General features: G+C 38.7%; 1 protein-coding gene across 1 annotated transcript in view; it reads left to right on the top strand.

The window, feature by feature from the left end:
- Positions 1–26,788, top strand: part of KIF26B (kinesin family member 26B) — a 219,811-nt gene that overhangs the window by 178,455 nt on the left and 14,568 nt on the right. Inside the window, exons 10-11 of the mRNA XM_087718931.1 lie at positions 11,545–11,707; positions 14,865–18,258. Of these exons, the coding sequence (XP_087575057.1) occupies positions 11,545–11,707; positions 14,865–18,258 (3,557 nt within the window). The remainder of the gene's footprint in view (positions 1–11,544; positions 11,708–14,864; positions 18,259–26,788) is intronic.

Below are 26,788 nucleotides of genomic sequence, written 5' to 3'. Positions count from 1 at the left end.
AATCCCTCATGTTTAGGAGAAAATTATTAACAGATATGTCTAGATAACACAATTTCTACTTCTAAATTGTAAAATATATATTTCATGTTTTGCATTTTTATGATAGTTACATAAGGACAATTATACACCCAGCCCTTGGAAAATAAATGCAGTGTTTTTACAGGAATCAGATTAACTAAAAAACCTGTTGTTGTGTGGTATTAACATCCTCCATTTTTATTGCCTTGTCCTGTTCTACTGATTTGGTGTTATGAAATGCCAAGCAAAGAAAGATAGAGAAGCAGTTCTCCTAGGTGCTGCTTGGAGAGTCCACACATGGGTTAACATCAGCCTGCTGCCCAAGGACTGCCTGCCTCGTCAAGGCCATTCTAAGTCTAGGCCACAGGAGGCAGGTTCCAAATAGCAGTTAGCAGTTAGACTTATATACCACTTCAGCCCTCTCTAAGCGGTTTACAGAGTCAGCATATTGCCCCCAACAACAATCCGGGTCCTCATTTTACCCACCTCAGAAGGATGGAAGGCTGAGTCAACCCTGAGCCGGTGAGATTTGAACAGCCGAACTGCAGAACTGCAGTCAGCTGAAGTAGCCTGCAGTGCTGCATTTAACCACTGCGCCACCTTGGCTCTGAAGACCAGGCCTACTATACACATTTCCGCCTCTCCCCTTGATACCTCAGGTTATCAGGAAGATCTTGTTGGAGAGAATGGAGGTTCTGCTAGTTTTCCTGCACTGGCTAAGGAGGTCCTGGTTCACCGACCTTGTCAGCCTGTCAGTGACCAAGCACTGGTGCATACCTCAGGAGCAAATCTCCCTCAGCCAAGGGGCCATTCCGCATCTGGATTCTCAATGGCTCCAATTGGCTGTTTGGACCTCCTGAGGTGGGACAACTTCTCTGACAAGGTCATCTGCACTATCCAGGCATCCAGACAGCCTTCTACAGTGTGGATCTATGATGTAACATGGACTATCTTTTCCTCTTGGTGTCACTCCCATCACATCGATGCCACCGCAGACGGCTGCTAGTCACTATTTTGTCCAGAGACGCTTCTCAACCATTAAGCAGACACCCAAGGGTCCATAGCTTCCTGAAAGGGGATACCAATCTACCCCCCCCCCTCGTGACAGCACACTGATACCCTACTTGGGACCTATTGATGGTTCTGCAGACTCTAACATCGGCGCCATTCAAACCAATTTGTTTCATTAGCCTGCAACATTTCTCGTTTAAAACTGTCTTTCTAGTAGCCATCACTTCAGTGCGCAGAATTTCAGAGCTGGCAGTGCTCTCAGTTAGGGAGGACCTCTCCCAAAAAGTAACATCTTATTCCATAGATCACAAGAGGTCATCCTCCCCGACTTCTGCCTGCACCCCAGACATCCCAGGGAGCGCATCTTATACAAATTGAACGTGCGCCGCACAGTGTGGATATACAAGAAGAGGACAGCTCCCTTTCACAAATTGGAATCATTCTTCATATCCTTCCAGCCCACCTCCATGGGCAGGAAGGTATTGTCTTCCACCATAGGACTGCACGCCTGCATTAAGCTAGCTTATGAACATCAAGCTAGGCCTGTTCCTCCTCGTATAACAGCGCACTCTACAAAGAGTGCTGCAACTACGTCCGCTTGGGCCATGCAAGCTCCTATCGAGGAGATCTGCAGGGCAGCTACCTGGTCCTCGCCGTCTCCATTCATTCGTAATTACAGATTGGACTCCTTTGCGGCCACTGAAACTTCCTTTGGACGGAGGGTCTTGCAGTGGGTCCTCGCAGCTCCTGCTAACCAGGACATTCCTTCTTCCCACCCTGGAACTACATGGGTGGGTGTGTCCCATGCTTGGACTCTCCAAGCAGTGCCTAGGAGAAAGACTTTGGGCTTACCTGAACGGTCATTCTCTAGGCGCTGTGGGAGAGTCCAACCCCACCCTGGGGTATTCCACTGGAGCGTGAGTCACCACTCTGAGAACATAGTGCACCTTTACCAACATCCTTCTAGGCCTCATCTTTTCATTTTTTAAACTGGCGTCTAAATGGAGCAGGAGGTGTGGCTACACAAACTTTGAACTCAGTCCTTGGGCAGCAAGCTGAAGTTAACCCATGCTTGGACTCTCCCACAGTGCCTAGAGAATGACCATTCAGGTAAGCCAACAGTCATTTTCTGACCAGTGAGCTACTGATATTTTTTTCCCTCCACATTGCCATTTTGGATTAGATTTGGCCTAAAGAGCTTTTTCTCTGTAGAAACTATACATAGAATTCATTAATATTTTTCTTTAACCTAAGCTATACAGGTAATGGTTCTGCTGCCCCACCTAAGTATTCATCTATTAAGAATTGTTTTTATATTTTAGCTATAGGTACTCCTCAACTTACAACCAGTCATTTAGTGACCAATTTTATGACCAACTTGAAATAGGGACAACTGCTTCAAAGTTCCAATGGTTGGCCCCCTCCACAGTCCCATCCCAAACTTTGGGCACACAGGAACAGTGTCACACATTTACAGCCTTTTCAAGCATCCTTGAAATGGATTGTTGACTATGTTTGACAATGTTTGCCAAAACCCAGCACTTACTTCTGGTTTTCAGCAAAACTGTGCCCATAGTGAACCATTGGTTTGTTTAATAACCACAACAGCCACTTTATGACCGCTGTGTTCACTTAATGACTTCTGTAAAAAAAAAGTTCATAAAATCCAGTTGGTCTTATTACTATTCCAACATACAATGGATAGGTTCCAGGGTTACCTGTATATGATATCCAAATAATGTATTGAAAACAGTTCCTCTGCAATATTGATTTCTTTCATACTTAGCAAAATAACTCTTGTTTAGCAGCAGAGCTCTATACTATGCTAAGTTTCCCAAATTCAAATTATTTTGGTTTGGAGCGTGCTGTTTCATGTTCAAAACAAACTTTTTTGTTCACTTGGGATAAGTTTCAAGTTTGTAATAGCTCTGCTTCAAGATCAAAACACCTGTTTGGGAGAGGTGAAATGCGCTGCAAAGTGTGAAAAGAATCAATTAATGCAAAGCAGTTGTTTTAATCTAGAAATAGGGCATTTTGCACTTACAGTGCCTTGAATTCAAAATGTATAGGTATGCCTGTAAAGCACTAAGCATCCTATTGATGCAACATTTATAAAATCTTTTTTGTCTTAATAACTTAACATGGCTTTTTATGGCATTCCCAATTAATCTTCCCTCTTAATTCCTGCAAATAATTATGAAATAATGAATTGCAAACACTGTTAAAATAATTTTAGCCAAAAGGTTTTATTTGTTGTTCCTTTGCTGTCTTATTTCTTTCATCTTGTTGTTACTTCATTCTTCTTGCTTCATTATATTTATCTTTTAATTAAAATCGTCTTGTTAGTACACCATTAATGTTCAAAAGCATAATATTGTAAAAACAAAATGAAAAACCCAAAGTTAATGTAAATATCCTGTTTAAATTTTACATTGGATTACAATTCCCACCATATGCTGTGACTTTTGGTTTAGGTGGTAAAAACACTATCATGCATAATCAGATGATGTTACTTTAGGGTGATTTGGAATCTAATCTATCTTTGCTTATTGTGTAATATTTAGAACTGTATGTCAAGGATTAGGCAGAGAGGCATTTGACACTCAAACAACATAAATGACACATAACAAATGTAAACTAAACTCAATATCTTTACAGAATCTGCGGAGCATGTACAGAAACCTTTGTACTGCCAATATGTTGCACTGGATTTTATTATTTTACTAGACAACCCATGACCCACTGGGTCATTCTTTCAGAGATATTTCCTTACCTAAATAGAGAACAGAATGGCCATGGGTGGGCAAAAAAGCAGTGGGAGAGAGAGCAACCTGTGTATCCATACACATATCCACATACAAAATATGCAGGACATCATTATGATACAATTCTATTCTACATTTGCTTATATTTGGCACAAGCAGATGTGTGCCTGACAGCATACAGTCCAAATATTCTTATCAGCTGGAAGATCTGAGTCAGTGAACAATTAATTTATAATAAAAAAATGTGTGAAGCAACTGTATTGATTGCTAAGTTCATCCACAAAGTCATTAGTCAGTCACTGACAAAGTAAACATCAGTCAGAGACTTTTAATGGCATTTTTAGAAATAGAGTTACTATATAAGATGATTGTAAGAAAAGAGAACTGTGATGAGATATTAAACCAACCTCTTCTGAATGTTTGTACTATGTTACTTGCCTGTATCTTTAAAATATCATTTTTTGACAACGTCTTCAGAAAATCATGTCGCCTATAAGAATTAAGTTAATGTTTTCATAACTTAAATTATTTTCTTTAACATAATAAAAATGCAACTTGCTTTATTCTGGAGGAACATTGCTGTTATATTTTGATTGTAAATTGTGAAATTAAAAAAAATCCAATGAACTGAATGAATTAATTGCAACCTGAAAAGTCACAAAAGCAATTATATGTAACTAGTGGTTTGGCTCATTGGTTGTTTTTTTTAAAAAAAGCAGTTGTATGAAACTGGTGCCATTTATTGACTGATTTAGAAAAGTAACAAAGCACTCCATCATTAGTACATCTTCTAGAAAATTACAGAATTGGTAGGAAAATGGATCTGAATATAAAATACAAAGTATTCACAAATTGTGTGGTTAGCAATATTTTCCTTTGCTTGTTTCTTCTTGGGAACCAGATTTAAATAGGATAAGAGGAAATCAGATGACTGCAGCCTCTAGCAAAGTAGAAGGAATCACCAAGATAAAGTTAGGGAAAAATGAGTTAGCTTGTGTAGAGGTGGTATAGTTAAAAATAAAACCATTTGTTCTTCATGAAGGCAATTTGATTAATTTGTTACATTCCAACACCCAGGATGGATTTCCGTGTAATGCAAAGAGGGTCTATGAACGAAGCACATCCATCATGTGTAGACTACACTGCTTTTCTGATGATGGCTCCATATTCCCCGGAGACTTAAATGTAATCTGTTGTTGCCCTTTTGCTCTGACATTTGATGTTTTACTTTGAGGGAAGTGTGAGCAAATAAAAGGCTAGATATTGATTTTTGCACTGAAGTTAATAATTTCCACACATGTAATGCTTGGAATGGTGCTTACTGTTATACAGAATTTGATATTACAATATTTCTTGATGAACAAGAGAATACATAACTCTATGTGACAAACTTTTTGTGTCTCTTGGTTCAGAGCTAAGTCAGGTCAGTAGCAAAATGAGTACAGTTGCTTTATTGTGAACTTAATAGACTTTTGTTTACATCACAGGCTACCATGTACTGTGGTCGGATTGACTAATTATACCCATGGGAAGCTGCAAATAGATAAAATCAGCACAGCGTATTGGGCACATTTGCAAAACTTCCAAACTTTGTAATAAATACTTAGTTTAAACTTGCTGAGAAAGGGACTATCAATTTATTCATTGGAACTAACAATATGATTTGTTGCATCAATATCTTCAGTCTTTTCAGAAACAATTCACAGGAATTTTGAAATTTTTCATTATATCCATATATAATAATGTAGTTCCTGATCTAAACTCTATACTATATTTTCCTGAAAGGAAGATGTGTTTTTAGCCAGCTGTTTTTAGTTCTACAAATTGTTATCAAAAAGGAAGTAGAATTTTCTTCTTTCTTCTCTCTCTCTCTCCCTCCCTCTCTCCTTCCCTCCCTCCTTCCCTCCATCTCTCTCTCTCTCTCTCTCTTTCTCTTTCTATTTCTCTTTCTCTTTCTCTCTCTCCATCCCCTGCTCTCTCTCTGTACCATTTGCACAAATCTGAAATATTTTTTGGGGGAAATTAGATTTATATGGACTTGACAAAGGGAAACTACAGTAGATATTATATGGAAGTTTTGATGTCCTTATAATTTCTCCCTCCCCTTTTAGGCTAGTTTTCAATGAAGGATAAACGAACAGTATCAAATCCCCCCCTCCTTTTCCTTCATTTATGACCAATGCTTTTACTGTATTTAAGTAAACTATTGTTCCTGCTTGGAAATTAAAACTTGGTCCTAGCCTGAGAGTACATAAATCCCTCCCTCTCTTTCTGCTTAGTGTTAAGCTGCTACATATTTAATTTTGTATCATTGTAATTGTTTTCATTTTCTTTTTATTTGCCATCTAGAATCACTGGTTGAGATGGCTGGCCATACAAATTGGATGGATGGATGGAGTTTGGCTACAATTTTCTTATATTGGTAGCACAGGCTTTCATTAAACTTCTTCCAGAAGAAGGTTTCATGTGAGGCATTCTTTCCCCATCTGCATAAGACTCTGTAGTATAGTGTTATGATTTCTCACCCCTTTCTTTTCTTCAGTGGCCTTACATGACTCCACTTTTTCACTGAAAAAAACAAGCATTGTTTAAAAAAAACAGCAAACGTACATACTAGGCAAATAAGCAACCAAGAACAGTCTTAATTGTTATGTTTGTAACTGGCCATCCCTAATCCTTTTTTAATGTGGATGTGTCATGCTGTCTAAGTAAATACATTAGCACTCAAGTCAGGTATCGGCCTCTGAGCATCTGCATTAGTAAACCGGTTCTTTCTTGCCCCCATCTTGTTCTTCCTTTCCCTAGTCTCTACCAGTAGCAGCAAAACTGCTAGTTTTCTGGAACTGCTTTCTAAAAACAACAAATAACCTAGTGGAACTGTTAAAAATCAGGTTTATGCAGGAGTATATTCTATTAGATACATTTCTTAATGAATACAATTATTTAGGAAGTGTTTTAAGGTATGCAGTTTAATTGTTCTTACCTGGTTTCTACTGCCAGTTGGAGCAGCTAAACAAGACGAAGTTAGAAACCCCATTCTTGCATTTGAGTTGTGACAGAGTAAGTCAGGGAACATGGATTGCTTGTAATGCTAAGCAAACCACAGACTTTCCTGATTATTTAGTCACTGTCATGGACAGAAGTGATGGCGCGACTGATCATTGTTTACTACCTCATTAAATGCACTTGAGAGATTATCATTATGTGCAAACTGGCCAACCAAGTACTTGAGAGATTAAAACCAACAACTTAAATGGTTCCTAAAGGACAAAAAGCAATTCAGAGCAATGTCTGCGGCTTTGCTGTAATATATTTCCACAACTTCCCAGCATTTAATAGACTTCAGATGATATATTTAGAATCAAGGCTACAGGTATCTTAAAATCTATTCAATGTAAAAGCATAGAAATGCACCCTTGAAATAAAGGTTTAATATGGTGAAAGGACTTTTAAAATAAGAATGTTAGCTATAAAAAGGAGAAATACTGGAAAGCTTTCATTTCATTTTTCCCAGGAAGTTATTAAATTTATTGAGACAAGACTACTTCCAACTAAACACTTCCCATAATAATATACCGTATTTTTCGGAGTATAAGACACACCAAGATTTTGAAGAGGCAAATTAAAAAAAAAGGTTTTGCACTCTGCAGACCTCCCAAAAATGGCTCATTTTTCATGAAAACGGGTCCATTTTTTGTAAAAAAAAAAAGGGGGGGCATGCATAGCCTTTAGGAGGCTTATAGAGTGCTCCTGGAGGCGGGGGGGGGCAATACTGAGCAAAAAACGTCCCATTTTTCACTCATTTCTGCCCTCCCCAGCCCCCAGGAGCATTCTGAAAGCCTCCTAAAGATTATGCACGGCCATTTTGGTGACGTTCGGGAGGCAAAAACATGATGTATTCAGGTTATAAGATGCACCAGATTTTCAACCTCTTTTTTGAGGGAAAAAGGTGTGTCTTATACTCCAAAAGATACGGTAATTGCATCCAAGCATCATAAACAAATTTCTATAAAGAAATGTCTGGTTCTATATCAGTAGAATAGTAGAGTAGACTTTGGGAATATGTTTTTTTTTAATGTAATACTTTTATCCTCGTTTTAAAGATTTACATTTTATATGTAAATTAATATATTGTCATACTTGTCATGGCAAGAAGAGGGCAGTTTTTCTGCGGGTTGCATGATATAGGGGCCACCACTGTGAAGAGGCACCTTTGGCCTTCCATCATTTTGACCCCACTTTTAGTGAGGAGTTTGAAAAACCCAATTCACAGGGTGTGTTGATTACATGCATGCCAAACCGTGAAGGTTAAACCAGCACCTAGAAGTCTTGCTAACCAGTGCTATAGCTTCAGTGTAAATGTAGCATTGCTGAACCATTTTTTAAAATCAGAAATTAGGCCACTGCATTTTGTTCAGTCTCCATGTAAAGCATATTGCAGTAGTGTAACTTTAAGAGAATAGAATTATGAATTACTATTGAAATGTTTTATACTTTTACTGCAACATTTCATCAAACAACCTTTTTCATACCTTCTATTAACATAACTTCACATACTTCTCTTGCATAGTTCTTTTCTTTCTTTCATACATATTCCATAATTTATTTCCTTGTATTGACTTCATACTGTTGAATGTTACCTTTCAGTATTTTTACATTTAGGACTTTTTCATCCTGCAGACATCCTTTCATTCTATTTTCCTTCTGAAATTTCTTTGTCTTCCCTATCCATTTCTTCTCCCCAAATCTACTTTTAACAGTATAGGTAGTCCTACTTTAGCGACCACAATTGGGACTGGCAAAGCAGTCACTAACTCAGTGGTTAAGCAAAGCGGTCATTAAGTGAAACCATGACTGTGCTTACTTCAACCTTACTTCAGCTTTCTTTAGCTTTACAGACCTGCAAAGGCTATAAATGTGAGGACTGGTCTCAGATCTTCTTTTTTTATCACTGTTGTAATTGCAGATGATCACTAAACAAATCAACCAGTTGCTAAACCAGGACAATCTATAACCAAATAGATGTTTCACCCAAATTCAGAACCTCACATCACTCCTTTGCTCCCTTATTTCCATAAACAAATCAATCATGCTTTTTAAATTATACTTTCCATATAAATATGCTTTAAAATTATTAGGTTAAAATTAGCAAAAGAAAAGAATACCTATATACAACAACACTGAAATATTAGTATAGATTCAAAATAATAAGCGTAATAATATTTTCAGAGAGGGAAAGTTCTGGATATTATAAACAAAACAATTCTAAAAAGGTTAAGTGTATTACTTGAAAATCTTTTCCTTGATTTAAAAAAAAAAACATCCAACCCTAATTCAGATGTTCAATGGTATATAGAAACATGCCTTTGGTTTGAATGAACTGTAGATTTTATAATTCATTTAGTTGACACCCATAATTGAAAAATCCATGGTTTTTATAGATTTCAAATACTAACATAATGTTTATAGATAGCATGTTAATTCTATTGAAGAACCCCAAATACTAATAATAATATGGAATAACAAAACTATATGTATTACATTTCCAGCAGAAAGTGACTCTTGAAGAAGATGACTTTAAGTGTGTTGTAGATATGTTAAATTTTTCTGAATGTATTAATGAAAGTAGGTGTAATTTGGGGGAGGGGAAGCACTGTGCCTTGAAGAGATGCATCTGAGTCAGGCTCACCAGGGACATTTCAGTAAAATGATAGAACAGCCACATGAAAGTCTTGTCTGGAAGCACATCTTCCCAGATCATTTTAATGCTAGAGAATCACATCAAAATTAGAACAGATTTAATTTTATGACTATGGATTTTATAAAATGTAGTGTGGCAGGATATTTTAATATTCATCCTTGCACTGTGCCCACAAAATTATTTTCATTTCAGGTATACATATTTAAGAGAGGGTGTGTTGGGGTAGGGGAGAATTACAGGCTTCTTTCAAATTTAAAGGAAATATTTCAGTCAGTGCTTCTGCATCCATACAAATGAGTGTCTGTATGTATGAGTGTGTATAGACCAGAGGTGATATTCTACTGGTTCGGACTGGATCACCCGAACCGGTAGTGGAAATCGCGGGTGGCTCAATATGCGCATGCGCAGGCATGGCCCGATATGCACATGTGCACACGTGCTCGCATTTACAAATGGTAGGAAAGGTAAGCGTATACCACCCCTGGTGTAGACACACATCCACATCCACAAACATACATGATATGTATAAACAAATGGAAAGACATTTCGATTCCCACCACGGACAAACAGCTACAGAAGCTGATGGAGTTGGCCAAAATGGCTAAATTGACCATTTCGGTTAAAAAAAGAATATAAGTATCTTGGTTGTCACATGGAGACCGCTTCTGGACTTTATACTTGAGGTGGAAAAAGTGAAACTTTGATTTTGGGTTTTACCGATTAGACTTATGTTTATAGAAATAGCTAGGTTATATTACTGTGGAAAAGCAAAAAGTTGTGGTTTGATGTGAATGCTTTATTTTACTGTAACAGAGGAAGTCAACACTTTTTTTTTTCCTTTTCCTCACTTCTCTTCCCCCCTTTGGTCTCACTGTCTTCCTATTTTCTTTTGTATTTGGAATCTTATTTTATAACCTAATAAAAAATTCTGAAAAAATAATATATATACACATATACACAAACATATGCACACACATACCAGCGTGCTCTCTCTCTCTCCCACAAACTCACACATACACATATACAAATAGATAGATAGACAGATAGATAGATAGAAAGAAAGAAAGAAAGAAAGAAAGAAAGAAAGAAAGAAAGAAAGAATATGTATATCTGTGTATATGTATTCTTTAGCAGACAACCAAGGCAGTCTGACTAATCTGTCAGAAGTACATGTCATTACCATTTGAAGAGATGCTGTTTGGCATTTCAGGAGGAGATGAATCTCATTAAGAAATAACAGGGTATAGGTTTTAAGTGAATCACAGATTTCTTCTGTTCAATTCCTATCCATTTTAGCAGAGCTTTCACAGAAGCATCTCCCAGTGGATGCTCATGTTAGTAGCACTGAATTAATGCTTCTCATCACCAACAAATACACATAGGGACCATTTCACTTCTGAATTGTCTTAGGTACTGCTGACAACAGCAAGGTCTTTCTTTATTTCTTTCATTCATTCTTTTCTCGCTTTTGCTTAATTTTTGACAGCTCACATTTGCACATAGGAATAAACCAATAGCATTCTGATTTACCCAGGTTCTTCATTACCAAAGCAATTGTTATTCAGTACCATTTCCAGGTCTAATTACCATCACAGAGTGTGCAAGAAAAAATGTGGCAGGACATTAGAATTTTAAAACTGAGCCCATTTAGTTTACACAGAATGTGGCAGAAACATAAGCAGCAGAAACCAATCTCGTCTTCATTCATCAAAAAGAAATCAGCAGAGATGAAGCCTGTGCCATTTTGGGAGGTCTTCTTCTTCCTTTGTGTTTTATCCTTTTGGTGCAGTAGAATTTTCCCTTGAATTTCTGGTTTTCCACAAGTCAGTTTCCTCTACCGAAAGCAGTAGCAGGAAAATATACAAAAAGGGAAGCATCATCATTTACCAACTTGTTCAACTGTACATGTAGTACACTAGAATCGTTAAGAACAGTGCTAATTAGCATTCCATTAAAAGGATGAAATCCTGCTAAAACCCAGGGTCTGATTCTGACAGTGCTAGTGAAACATCGCTCACTAATGCAGCCTTAATTCTTTTTATTTTGCAGAGACAGCAAGCTGACCATGTTGCTCCGAGAGTCCCTTGGGAACATGAACTGCCGTACCACCATGATAGCTCACATTTCAGCAGCTGCAGGAAACTATGCTGAAACCCTTTCTACTATCCAGATTGCATCCAGGGTTTTAAGAATGAAGAAAAAGAAAACTAAGGTAAGGGCAGTCTTTGGTTGTCATTCATTGGAAAAAGCAAAGCAGCCCAAGATAGTAAATAAATGGAAGGCCACCTCTACAGAAATCAATATTCATGGTCTTTGAGTGCATGGCAGTACATTTAAGAGTGCGTGTGGAAAGGAGGGGGAGTCATATGTTTTGTACTTAGTGAATTATGCAGTGCTTTTAACAGCCACATACATGGCAGAGAACTTGTGTTCTTTTCTTAAAATATTATTAGTACAGAGAGCTCCTTGAAATTCAGTTTTCTTTCTCATAATTCATATTAATCGCCTGCGGAATATAAATCAATTTTTTGAGATCAATGAACAGATTCCACAATTATTGCTATCCAACAGACTGTTCATAGAAAGAAACCTTTGCAAAACAATAGGTTGTTGTGTGTGACATCAATGTTAATTTCCCTGTAATTTTCTTCATTACTTTTTCAAGTACAAGCTTGTCAGGGCATTTTAAGCCAATATTAGCAGTTAGTGTGTGAATTAAGCTCAATTTCTGATCTGAGCCGTGTGAAATCTTCTGAAGAAATAAAACATTTGCAAGATGAAGATATTTACTGAGAAGTTGTGGCTGTAATGTTTATTGAGTGCAATATTACTTCTCAATGCTACCTTTTAAAAAGTTGTTTTAGCAAATTAGAGCGGCGCTGAAGTGACAAAGAAAACATAGAAAGATAACACAGCCAGAACTTTCAAAGCTGTTTTCAATGGGGGCCCTGGGCTTGGTATTTTTATAATATTTAAACAAATGTATTAACATTTGTTGTATGCTGCCCAGAGTCACTTTCCATAAGATGGACAGCTATTCGACTGATAAATTAATGAATAAATAAAAAAACCTTTTACATGGTTGTTTCTCACTGAAAATTGGGAATCGCATACTTTTTATTTACATGTGGTTGTTCGCAGTTTCACAATAATAAAGAAGTTAACATGGGAGGTGAAGAACTTTGGATATTGTTTCAGTTAACATTTTCTAGCATCTTTATTGGAAATAACAACTTCCAAACATTTCCTGAGCCAGCAAACAGGCTTTCTGTTCTTTGTTTTGTTTTGTTTCCACCTCACAGAACTCTTCTAGCTCAGAGGCACTCTTAGTTATCCCTGCACGGACTCTAGGTTTGATGTCTTTTCACAGATTTTTAATCTTGTTCAACTCTGGGGACTGTGAAGGCCATTCCAAAATGGTTATCTTTCTTTCCTGCAAGTATGTTATGGCTGATTTTGCAATGGTGGAGTCAGATCATTGTCCTGTTGAAACATCCAACTTCTTTTCCAATTCAATTTCTTCAGTGACTGAGGGACATCTAGAGCAGTGGTTCTCAACCTTCCTAATGCCGCAACCCTTTAATACAGTTCCTCATGTTGTGGTGATTCCCAACCATAAAATTGTTTTATGTTTTCCGTATTTTTTTTTTAAATATGTGTTTTCCGATGGTCTTAGGCAACCCCTGTGAAAGGGTCGTTCGACCCCCAAAGGGGTCCCAACCCACAGGTTGAGAACCTCTGATCTTGAGTACGTTGATATTTATTTGAATCCATTCTTCCTTTCACACGCAATATTTCCTGTGTCATTGGCTCCCACACAACCATAAGCCATAACAGAGCCATCCCCATATAATACTAATGTGTTATTTCCTTCAAATGCACTGCTCTTTTTCCTGAAATGGGTCTTCTGTTATCATACCCTGAACTATACAGTTTTTGATCCAACTATTTTGTTTCAAAACGTTTCAGATTTATCAAGGCTTTTAAAAAAAAAATCTTTAGCCCAGGATTGAATGGGGTTGGTTGGCATCTAAGTCAAGTAAACAAATAAATGTTTATTTTCATAATTATGGTTAAAAGGAAAAAAATTACCTTCTGGAAACTCTCCCATGCAGTTTATTACTGTTTAAGAAATGCTATATTGTGGATCTGTGTACAAATACAGACCCAGTGCCAGCTAAATTTTTCAAAAAGTCATTTGCGCCTTGCTTTTTAGATCTGACCAGTTTGGGGACAATTCTGGCAGAGATCTTTTTTGTCTTCCAAATCTTGCCTTAATTTCAACAGTTCCAACATTTCCCATCAGTGTTTCTATTAGAAGTGCTAGCTGGAAGGACTCAAGAGTTGTTTTTTTTGTAAGAGTAATTATCTTCATTTTCAAATGTTCTGGTAGCTCTTGGGGTTTATGTGGTTGTTGAAAGTGAGCAAAACAAAATCCATAACTTAAGGGTAGAAAGGTCAAGATATATTTTTCCTAAGAAAGTGTCTTCACCTGGCTAATTATAGGCCTAACAAATCAATCAGTATTTTGAGCCTTGTATGAGATCTAGTGAAAACTCTCTAGTGGAGAAGCAGATAGTTGTGAGATTTGAAAGCATCTGAGAACAGCAAGATCAAAATCTTCCAGCATTATCAGAATTTATCCAAGTTATGCACTTAAGCAACAATGTCAAAAATATGACTCATTAAGTCATCTAGTAAGTGTGATTTGGAGTTTTTTTTAATTAGGTTGCACAATATTTGACTCTGTAATATTGTTGTATTGAGGTATAGTGAGTGGCTGAAAATATGACTTTAGATGGAATTCTGAGGATCACATTGCTTCTCTGTGCATCTGAGAAATTTTATAATGAATAAAATTCACTAAAGAATTAAAATGCTTGAAATCAATTACTATTCCTTTCATCTCAAAATTATTTTTTACTCATGTTGTTGCTAGTGTGGTCTGTGTGTGTGTGTGTGTGTGTGTGTGTGTTTCATGTGTGTGCATGCATGCGTGCATATGGACCTGCTTAAAATTTACAAGCAATCTGTGCAGTTGTGTTCTGTAAGGATTTGACCATTTTCTCCATGATATCAGGCAGCACAACTGTTGTGGCGATATTCCCTAATACACTGTGACAAATTACTGCACTCTTTCCCATTCTAGTACCCTCTGCATTTGTTGGGTTCAGAACTGTCAAAACCCCCATTGAGCATTATAACTGAGTATTTTATAACTGAGAGCATCAGACTGGGAAAGACTTATCCTGAATGAGGCACAATGGCATTCCAAATATTGAAAGACATATCATTGCTTACTTGAATACATGGTCCTGGGAAGCATTTTTTGGATTTCTAACTTTTCATCTCTCTCTTCTGATTTTTAGTATACATCAAGCTCTTCTGGAGGAGAAAGTTCTTGTGAAGAAGGGAGAATGAGGAGACCAACCCAACTTAGACCTTTCCATTCACGGAATGTTGTTGATCCAGACTTCCCAATTCTTCATTTATCAAATGACCCAGATTATTCTTCCAGCAGCGAACAGTCATGTGACACTGTCATTTATGTTGGCCCCAATGGGACAGCTCTTTCTGATAAGGAGTTGACTGATAACGAAGGCCCCCCTGATTTTGTCCCTATAGTTCCTGCTCTTCAGAAAACTAAAAATGAAGGCAAGTTGGAAGAAATGAACGAGACAGCCCCTGAAAGAGATTGCTTGAAGTGCAATACATTTGCAGAACTCCAAGAGCGGTTAGACTGCATTGATGGCAGTGAAGAGACAGACAGATTTCTTTTTGAAGAACTACCAGTTCAGTTTAACTCAGACCCAGTGACTAAATGTCCTTTATCAGGCCAAGAGGCAGAGCACCGTAGTGCATCAGAGCCAAGCAGGGAAGATGACTTGGTGGTCTGCCAGGAACTTGATAACGATGCCAAGGAAAATTTAAATGCTACAGCTAGCAAAATCCAGGGAGGTCACTCCCCTGTTCATAGTAGGATGCTTAATGAGATTTCCTCTCCTCAGAACCATTGGAATGTTACAGGCAGTCCTAGTAGTCAGTTTAATAGTTCTCAGCAACCCCACTGCACAGATCTGCAAAGCAGCCGAGAAAGCCTTAATAGCTGTGGCTTCATAGAAAGCAAGCCACGGCCAATGGGATCACCACGGCTTGGTATTGCAAGCCTTTCAAAGGCCTCTGATTACAAACCACCAGCTTCTCCTTCTCAGAGGTGCAAAGTTTATACTCAGAAAGGGGTATTGCCCAACCCAGCACCGCCACCATCATCGTTAAGCAAAGATTCGGGCATGGTATCCAGTGAATCTCTGATGCAATCCGAAATCCGCACCCCTCCCATTGGAATGAGTCCTCAGCTCTTGAAAAAGTCACTTTCTTCTGGCAACATTGATTACAGAGAGATGATTGACAATGTAGAGCAGCAACAAGAATATCTTTCTCCAGAGTCAAAGCAGGAGATTTTGAGTACAACTATGGTCACAGTGCAGCAGCCATTAGAACTTAATGGGGAGGATGAGCTGGTATTTACCCTAGTTGAAGAACTGACCATTAGTGGAGTTTTGGAAAACGGGCGGCCAACAAGTATCATCAGTTTTAACAGTGATTGTTCTGTACAAGCATTAGCTTCCGGGTCTAGACCAGTTAGCATTATCAGCAGTATTAGTGAAGATCTTGAGTGCTACTCCAGCACAGCTCCCATTTCTGAAGTAAGCATTACCCAGTTCCTGCCTCTTCCAAAAATGGGACCAGTGGACAAAGCCGAAGAAGCTGAAAGTAGACGTTCCTCTATTAGCTCATGGCTGAGTGAAATGAGTACTGGGAGTGATGGTGAACAGTCATGCCACAGTTTCATAGCACAGGCATGCTATGGTCATGGAGAAGCAATGGCAGAAGCTGCTCCTTCCGAACTTGCAAAAGCAATTCAAAATAATGGTGCAGTTTGCATCAATGACAAGCAGAATCGTTGCACTGAGGATATGTTTGTGTTGCCAGACGGGGTTGACAGAAATATTAATAAATTATCTCCCATCAGAAGCTGTAAAATATCAGCCATGGAAAAGACTACCGTCACAATATCAAACACTACAAGCGTAAGCAGTTGTGAAGAATTCATTCCAATGAAGACTAACATTACAATATTCCCCTGTATTGCTGTTAATTCTTTTAAAGCCCAGGAAAGTACTGAGGCCATATCAGCAGTAGCATCATCAGCCAGAACTTCCTATCCTCATGAAGGAAAAGAATCCAATGCAAGAAAAGACCTGAAATTTGATGATCCTTGGCTAAAGAGGGAAGATAGTGTAAAAAATGAATATGGTCTCAAGGCTGAAACAGTACCTGGGCAAAATAAGAAACAGAATTCTGCCGACAGGTTCAGTACCAGCAGCGGAGAGATTTCGAGTTCCCCAGGAACTGAAAACCCAAGGAGGGTTGTAGATGAATGTGAAGTGGGACTGTCGGGTTCTGCAACCCACAGCCCCCTTCATTCTACTGAGAGTTTGAAAAATGGCAGCCTTAGCAGAGGATTCCAGAAGACCAACAAGTTGGAGGAACTGGATGTGGTTTCCCATCATTACATAGAGGAGAGTGGTAGCCTGAGCTCTTCTGTGTCATCCCAAACATCGAAAGCAAGCTTAGAAAGGAAGGTAGCGTCTCCCAAGCACGGTGTTCTTACCCGCCCCAAAGGAACACCACCATTACCTCCTGTGAGGAAATCTAGCCTTGACCAGAAGAATAGAGCCAGTCCACAGCACAGTGCTTGTAGCAGTAGTACCAGCAGCCCTTCCAACCAACTGCCGTCTTTTCTGGCTAGCTTTCCTGATGAACTGAATGGGAAACAAAAGAGTTCCAGTATGGAGAGTGGGAACAATAGCAGTAGTAAATTATTTAGTGCAAAACTGGAACAGTTGGCTAGCAGAACCAATTCCCTTGGAAGGTCCAATGGGAGTCATTATGAATGCCTGTCCTTGGAAAGGGCAGAAAGTTTATCCTCTGTCAGCTCCAAGATGAACACTGGGAAAGACACCACCATGCCCCGAGCCAGCAGAAGCCTCAACCGCAATGCAATGTCCTCCCCAACAAACTCTGGCTTTTCCCAATCTGCAGGAGCTTCACCAAAAGCCAGTCAATCAAAGATCTCAGCTGTGAGCAAGCTTCTTTTGGCAAGTCCAAAGGCTCGAAGCCTGGCTGCGTCCACTACCAAAACCCTTAGCTTTTCAACCAAGTCCCTTCCTCAGTCTGTGGGACAGAGTTCAAGCTTGCCTCCAAATGGAAAGAACATGTCCTGGTCAACTCAGTCTCTTAGCAGGAACCGAGGCTCTGGTCTTTCTTCCAAATTGCCCCTCAGAGCTGTTAATGGGAGGATTTCAGAACTGCTGCAAGGAAATGCTGGCACCCGAGGAATGCAGCTGTGCAGGAACTCAGACACAGACGAACGTAGCAGCGCTCATGGGGACAAGAAACCCTCTGTTCACCTGCTCCCTTCACCATACAGCAAGATCACACCTCCTAGGAAGCCTCATCGCTGCAGCAGTGGCCACGGAAGTGACAACAGCAGTGTCCTGAGTGGGGAGCTTCCTCCAGCCATGGGGAAAACAGCTCTGTTCTACCACAGTGGAGGAAGCAGTGGATATGAGAGCATGATCAGAGACAGTGAAGCCACAGGAAGCACTTCATCCGCACAAGACTCTATGAGTGAGAACAGCAGCTCCATCAGTGGCAGGTGCCGAAGCCTCAAAAACTCCAAAAAACGTTCAAATACAGGTATGTCCCCGGTGGGTGTCTTGAGAAAAGCTCTGCAAATAGCAAGTTGAGCTTCCAAGTAAGTTAGACTTGCACCACATGGCAAAGTAAGCATTCAACAATTGAGGGGAGGGGAAGGTGGTAATTAATTACGCTTAATGGTGGCAGTGCACAAAATCAGAATATGAATATATATCTATCCTGTATTATAAATGTAGAGCTCGGATGCTGCATTCTGACACTTTGAAATGGAGGATGCCAGGAAACGCAGTGTATTTTCCTGAAATTAATTCACTAAATTAATCAAGAGATTTTATATGGCCGCCTGCCTCACAGAAGTGGCTCTGGGTAGCATACAAAGATTTGAAAAACCCAGCAATTAAAAAACAATAATCCATGATGCCCTGAGGTAAATGATGAATTCCAGTCCTAAAATCCCATCCATAACACTGTTGCCTAACTGGCCTTAATTCTTAGGAAACAGGCAGGTTCCAAAGCTTACAAAATGCTAATAGGCCACCCAGATTTCAAACCACCCAGATCAGGACCACCCAGGACCTTGGGTGAATGCATTTCAAGAAGGCAAGGGTCTCTTCTGAGGGGGAGGATTTTCCTTCTTGGAAGACTCCGTGTTATCTGAGGAAGATCAAAACATTGTCTACTGAAACAACTGTTGCCAATCTTGTGCCTTTCAGATATGCTGAGACAGCAGCTCCGATCATTTCTAATCATAGAATAGAATAGAATAGAATAATAGAATAGAATAGAATAGAATGCCATGCAATGCAATGCAATGCAATGCAATGCAATGCAATGCAATGCAATGCAATACCAGAGTTGGAATGGACTTTTGAGGTCTTCTAGTCTAACCCCCTGCCTAGGCAGGAAACCCTACACCCCTTCAGACAAATGGCTATCCAACATCTTCTTAAAAACCTCCAGTGTTGGAGCAGTCACAACTTCTGGAGGCAAGTTGTTGCACTGATTAATTGTTCTAACTGTCAGGAAGTTTCTCCTCAGTTTTAAGTTGCTTTGCTCCTTGATTAGTTTCGATTCATTGCTTCTTGTTCTACCTTCAGGTGCTTTGGAGAACAGCTTGACTGTTCCCTCTTCTTTGTGGCAACCCCTGAGATATTGGAACATTGCTATCATGTCTCCCTTAGTCCTTCTTTTCATTAAATTAGACATACCCAGTTCCTGCAACCGTTCCTCATATGTTTTAGTCTCCGGTCCCCTAATCATCTTTGTTGCTCTTCTCTGCACTCTTTCCAGAGTCTCCACATCTTTTCTACATTGTGGCAACCAAAACTGAATGCAGTATTCCAAGTGTGACCTTACCAAGGCATTATAAAGTGGTATTAACACTTCACGTGATCTTGATTCTATCCCTCTATTTAGTGCTGACTAGGAATTATGGGACTATTGTCATAACATATCTCAAGAGCACAAGTTAAATAATCTTTCAAAGTATCCTTGACTTTCAGTAAATGAAATTCAAATGAAATGTCTTTCATAGCGACCCAAGGAAATCGGGTGGTTTTATTTGAGTGATAGCAAAATGAAAGATCTGTATACTTTTATGTTTAATGGTGACTTTTTATATGTGACTGAGAGGTCAAATGTTTTAATAGACTGTCAAGCTCTCAAGAAATAATCACTTGATTTTCTGCAAAGGTCTTCATTACTAGTAGAAAAATGCAGCTGTATGTTAAAAGCCTATCAAAGGGATGCTTCCATGCAATATATCCCTAGTGTAGTTAAAGGGTAGTTACTTTGAGATTCTTCTGCTTTCTCTTCCCTGGAGTCAAGAATCTCCTGCAATGGCCCTTGCTTTTTCTCTTAACTGTCTTGATGCCTCTGATTTCCAAAGACATTCCATCACATAAACCCCATATCCCTTTTGTTCATTGTACAATTTCTAAGAGTATCCTAAGACTGTTTTCCCCTCACCATCTGCCCATACATTATTATGATGGTGATTCAGACTAGTCTTTCATTCTTAATAAAGAAGGATAAAGAAGAAGTAAATGTTTCCTAGGATGGCTGTCAAGTGAATAAAAGTACCCAATTCTTTCGTCTCTAAATAACTTTAATTTTCTTCTTGGCAAGATATTTCAGAAGTGATTTGCCATAATCTTCTTTCTAGGATTGACAGAAAGTGACTGGCCCAAGTTCACCCAACTGCCTTTGTAACCAAAGGCAGAATTAGAACTCATGGTTCCCTGGTTTTTAGCCTAGTGCCTTAATTATTACACCAAACTGACTCATATACCATTGAATTATTCCCAGAGAAATCAAATCACATCCAGCAATGATCCATTGGTCAATATCTACCAAACCACTTGAAATCTGCTTGAATAAATTGATGAAACTAGGTAAATCTTGATCTATCTAAACCTATTTCTAAGAGCAAACTTAGCAATAGATCACTCAACAATGAGACTGATTTAAAAGTAAACTGCATATATAGAGACTCCACTCCAAATCAGGCCTTGGGGAGGGAGAAATTAATTATTCCGTTGTGGTTCAAATTCAGATCAAATGGAGGGAATTTTGCATGTAAAATATAATTCTGTATTTTACATTTGGCATATAAAATATAATTCTGCACATGGGCAAATGTGTGGGCTTTTTAAAATGAAGAATTGGCATTGTGCAATACATTGAAAGAGCCCATTTCTACCATTAGCTTCCTGTTGGCAAACAGTCCTAAACACAAAACAAGGCTCCCTGTAGATTATTTTATAGAGGCTTCAGTCAGAGAAGATATTTTGTGCTTGCTCCTATATTCTGCCAATAGCATGTTGTAGGCAGCTAAAGGTTTAAACTTCTCTGCAATCCCTAGAAATTCCCACCAGAACAAAACTTGGTTTCATTCATAGTTCAGCATATTGGTTGAGATCCAGAAATTCTCAAAATACATACAGTATCTTAAAATACATGCAGTTCAGTTAATTCCCTTTCAAAGAAAGCACTATCATTCAGAATATAGAAGGGGAGTGAGAAATGTGTCCTTTTCATCTTCAGCAGGAGGAAAGACCTTTCCTGTATTGAGTCTCAGCTGTATCACCTTCCTCCAGAAAATGGTTTTCAAGCCACCTTTGATAGGAGAGACATAAAATGCATATCCGCCCTTGGCACCATTTGTAATTGCTTCCTAGTAGGAAAAAGTGAGGTGAGGCTGTGATTCAGTCTGAGTAGTCTTCCATGCTGCAGTTGCATTATCATCTGCAAGAAACTGCCATTCAACAAGGAGAGTTTACTACATTAGCAAACAAAGATGCATATTGCAATGTAGAATAATTGTGCCCTTGTGGAAGAAGTCTGCCCAGGGTAAAATCAATGCCACCCGTAGAGTACAGTGGTGGATTCCTACAGTTTCGGACTGTTTTGGCCAAACCGGTAGTGGTTTAGTGGCTTGGGTCGCTGGAACTGGCAGTGACCCAGGCCTGCCATGCCCCCGAATTGTTTCTCCGGGCAGCGCCATAGGTGCCGCCATTTTGTTTTTCAGATCTGCACATTTGCAGAACAATTTTAATTGCACTGCGCATGTGTGTGCAGCACACACATGAGCGAACCAGCAGTAATGCTTGCCAGAACCTACCCCTGGTAGAGTAGCTTACTAGTTTCCCATGATACTAGAAGATAGCAGTCTAGAATGTAAATGAATAGGTTCCTGAACAAAAGTAGGCTGGATAGAAAATACAATTCCAGATTTCTACCAATAATTCTACTGCTAAAACAAAAAAAGGCTAGTCATCCCATGTTAATATCACAATCCTCTGCTCTCCTTGTTGTTAAATTCTCAACCAAAAACAAAGCATTCGGTGTCAACCCATGGTGACATTGGAGGTATTTCTCTTGCTTGACATACACCAATTACATGTTTGTTCTTACGGAGTAAGATCCTCTGTTAGAAGGGTATAAGCGTTTGTAAAAAATGATTTAGGTCTAGCAAACCTTGGCAATAATGCAGGAATTTGGATGGGTTGACCCTTGAGGTTCCTTGCAGCAGACTCCCTGGGAATTACTTGCCCTATTACCCTGGTAGAGTTTGCATCTATTGATCTTCAGCATAATGTGTAAAGTTCATCTCGATTGAATTGTGCAAAGAAAGCTATGTGCAATGGGTGAGTAAGATTAAACCTGAATATTGAGTTAGAAGGTAGCTGTTTAGACCAGTCTTTTGAATTCTCTGTACTGGTTTCCAATTTACAGATAACAAGTTGTATTTAATTGTATTAAATACTGGAAAAAAATTAGGACAAAGGCTCTTTACCCCCTCCCTGAAACGGGCTTATGAATTGATACAATCTATTGCTTCCCAGCATATTTTCTTTGTATTTTTCCCCTACAGTAAATAGCGTAGATGGTGAAAGCACATTCTTTTTTATGTCAACAGATTTATGAGATAATAAAAACAAAAAATGACTGCAGAACTGACCAAGATTAAGTTGAGCTGCAAAGGGTGGGGGAGGGCGCTCTGCTTACACTGAATTTGGATGAAAAGTGTAGTACAGTACTTTAGTTTTTCCCCTTTTCAAGAGTGATCTCCTTCTCTTGATTTGTATCAATGTATAAAAGGAGGGTTTTTTTAAAAATCAGGAAGCACAGCATTTCCATTTGGATACTATTTTGACCTGTGCTTGATAAGAGCACTGGAACCTACCTGATTTCCTGTCATGAATATTCATTGCCATAATGAATATGATGGGGTAAATATGTTCATTTCAGGTCAGGTGACCTTGTCTGGTTTATTTATGAATATTATTAACAGAAATACTAGCTGTAGGGCATGATCAATATGAATCGACATCAGTTCCCACTAAAAAAGGCCACAAAGACTTTTTAAGCAAATCATGAACACCATTAAATTTTACCGTTACTTTTTGAAGCTCCATCAGTTTGTGCAAACAATTACTCTTGTCTCACTGCCTCCACAAAATTTTCCTTTTTTTGTAAGTGCATTACTCAATACCTGAGATCCTTTGAGAAGTGATAAAAAAGTAGCGGGTAAGTGGCAAAGTGATCTAGGGACTAAAGGATGATTACCTACAGTACTTAGGAGAACTTTGTAATATTGAGAGGAGCTATGTACTCACTCTGACTTTGGAAAAATCAAAATATCCACTACTGTGAGCATTCTGGGGGTGGGGAGGAGATGATAATGGAAGATAGACGTGACTTCGCTGCTCCTTTATAATACTGGAGGAAATGTGGTGAAGCTATAGTGTTATTGCAGCAATGCAAAACTGAAATATAATATTTTTTTAAAAAAGATTTGTGGGAAGTGAAACAAAGTGATTGTATTAAACCATCTACAGGCTTCTCTGCTTCTACACAAAATATGTCTGCTGATCAAAGAGTGATAAGTGTGTACGTGTTGAGGGGTGGGGGGAGAACCTGCTTCCTGATCCTAGAGCTAAATTGCAGAAAATGTTGGAGAAAAAAGCAAAGTAACCAGCATAGGGGGGAATCTGTATTTTGATGTTATATTACCACATTTCAACACATATATATCCAAAGTACTCTTGAATCTAAACTGATATAAACATAAGCCTTTTTACAAAAAGTTCACTTGCTTATTACGCAGAGCCAAGGTGGCGCAGTGGTTAAATGCAGCACTGCAGGCTACTGCTAGATCAGCAGGTCAGCGGTTCAAATCTCACCGGCTCAGGGTTGACTCAGCCTTCCATCCTTCCGAGGTGGGAAAAATGAGGACCCAGATTGTTGGGGGCAATATGCTGACTCTCTGTAAACCGCTTAGAGAGGCCTGAAAGGCCTATGAAGCGGTATATAAGTCTACTGCTATTGCTATATCCTGTTTTCAGTTATGTCATTGTTAGACATAAAATTTTGGAGAAAAAAGTGGTAAAATCATAATTGAAGTAAACCTGCAATTAAGCTTTTCATATGCATTCAAGGTATCACTCAAGTTCTTAAACAATCTTCACAAATGCTTTGAGTTTTTCCAAAGTGTTATTTATTGGGTTCCAATTCCCATCCCTTAAGATGTTTCCAACCCTTTGCAAGCTCCTGAACATGGAGTAAATATCATTTGAAACAGCTTTCAAAAACTATGCAGAAATTTCATTATCTCCTCCCTCTCATAGATACTCTTTTCTTTTTATAAATCATATCCATTTTACAGACAGATCAAATAACTTGGTTTGCCTGAATAATATATTTTTATTGATGATAAATCTAATTTAGTGCAAGGCAGTTCAGAAGAGAGGTGTGCTTGGTATTTTAAGACATGGATATTTATGTCCAGTCCAGAGAACAGCTTATTACAGAAAGAGAACACACCATAGAATCTTTCAGGCCTGCCTGCTTGTTGGTTGGTTGTTTCATGGGGATGATTAGCCAGTGAAATTGAGAAATTCAAAATTGTTCAGAGCTATATTAGCTCAACATCATTGCTATATAAGCTCACAAAAGTTTATATGGATATCTGTTTTCAGAGAGAATCCAATTCTTGAGTTTTCCAGGTTTGAGTAGTATGGTTAAACATGACCTCTTTTATTGTTGTTTTTAACAAATCTTAACAAAAACTGTGTTCATGGAGAGACTGATTCAAGCTTAAATGGGTTTGAAATGTAAAGGAGGGTGCAGGAATGCAATTAAGTTATACTGTGGGCCCTTCTGGTTGCCAGCCATGTTTTCTCTTTGAGGAAAACTTTAACTTTCCTGCCTATACTGCATGCTGTGACTACAAAACACATTTAGTCCATATAGCATACTGGGCAGGGGAGAATGGGAATGACATATTCAACTAAGCACATTTAGCAATTTAAACTTACTTCAAAAATCTAAGCAGGTTGTACACGGTTAGTCTTTGGATGGGAAAATCCAAGACTGATGACTAGACTGAGAAGTTGCCAAGTATGATTTGAGAGAAGGTGGCATTCTCTCATCTTCCAAAGTGCTAAACCCAACAGAGACGGCTATGTACAGTCTCCTCATAAGGAGCAACTGACTGGAACAGTTGTGGGCAGTCTCAGTTTCCTTCCTTATCCAGAGAGGAATTATAAAGAACTGATTCACTCGTCAGCTCTGCTTGTAATGACTTAAAATTTTCATCTATGCTCGCTGAAAATCAGGTTTATTAGTTATTTATTTAAGAGGAAATACTTTATTTTTTAAAAAAATAAATAAAATAAATATGAGTTTTCCCCTTTGTTCTTTTTTTAATAGCTTATTTCACAGGTTTGTGATATTGGATGACAGAAAAGCAATAATACAATATGTTCAAAAACTCAAGTATCCATAATATAGGAAGTATTTTCTCTTCTGAGATTTTCAGAATTGAATCTGGAAAATTTCTAACCTAGAATTAATAAGTTGCAATCCAAAAGATCTGTAAGGTAGTAAAGAAATATGTCATACAAGTACCCAAGTCCTTGACAGATGATGCAAAAATACAAATGTTTAACCAATCAAGTGTATAATTTCTTCTCAGCTCAAAAAAATAATATTGAATCTCTCCTGTTTTAAAATGAATCAGAAAGCAAAAGAATGATGATTGGCTTTGCACTGGACAACATGTGTTATTTGGTTTTAAAACCAAGATCCTCTTGAACCAAACAGCATCAAGCATAATTGCTTTTTAGTTTCTTCATCACAACTGATGACAATGGCAGTTGAGGTGGTAATTCATAATACAGGGGATAGGTTTACATTTCTAGTGAAGTTCATAGTATAGAAGGCCTTGATACATCTGTGAGCTTAGGGACCTTTTTAAATCTGAAGGCTGAACAGGATGTAGAGATGGTAAAATGAGATTCAAAACGTCTGTGCTTGGAGGGTAGGATGTTGTGTTCCCTCCCTCCCTCCCCCCTCTCTCTATTTCCCCTCCTTCCCCCCAGCTTTGAAAAGATGAACCCTTTTTACAAACTCAACTATATCATGTTTTTCATAAACACAGTCAGGTTTTAACAGAGGAAGTAACAATGGAGTAATGTGGTGGAAAGTTCCATGGGACATACCTTAGTTGAATTGGCCAGTGCTTGACCATTTACAAACAAAATCTGATGACTTAGCTTGCTTGGATTTACTTAAAGGAATATAATTGTATGTCAGAATTGCTTCATCTTTTGGAAGAGAAGGGAAAAAAAGAATAGTATTGATTCATTGAAAGGAAAACATTTAGCATGCTTGGGCCAATCATCAGCTGAAACTAATTTCTGGATACATAAACATCAGACAGCTGGCAGAGCAATCACGAGTTGAAATCCAGCCTCACTAAAGTGAAATGTTTGGGGAAAAGAATCGCCACTGGGAGGTTGGAGTACTGGGCACTGCCTGCTGTTACCACCGCCTTCTCTGGGACTTCTCCCAAATTACTTGTCAATCTGCCATGTTCAGTGAGGAGCTGCCTCCTGACAGTAAAGCTCATTTGCAGGCCTTAAAATTAATGAAGGTAGGCAGAGCAGTTGCAAGAGAGATGCGCCTGGCTGAATGGACTTACTGGCACAACTAAAAAATTGCTCTTGGCAAATCGACTGAAATGAAAATGTTGATTGTTTTTGATGATTCTTTGGGTTTTACT

This window comes from Thamnophis sirtalis, unplaced genomic scaffold (assembly GCF_051295495.1).
Source record: "Thamnophis sirtalis isolate CommonGarterSnake01/CBP01778 unplaced genomic scaffold, rThaSir2_p1.2 scaffold_6, whole genome shotgun sequence".
Lineage (NCBI taxonomy): Eukaryota > Metazoa > Chordata > Lepidosauria > Squamata > Natricidae > Thamnophis > Thamnophis sirtalis.
This window is presented reverse-complemented; position numbering and strand designations above follow the sequence as displayed.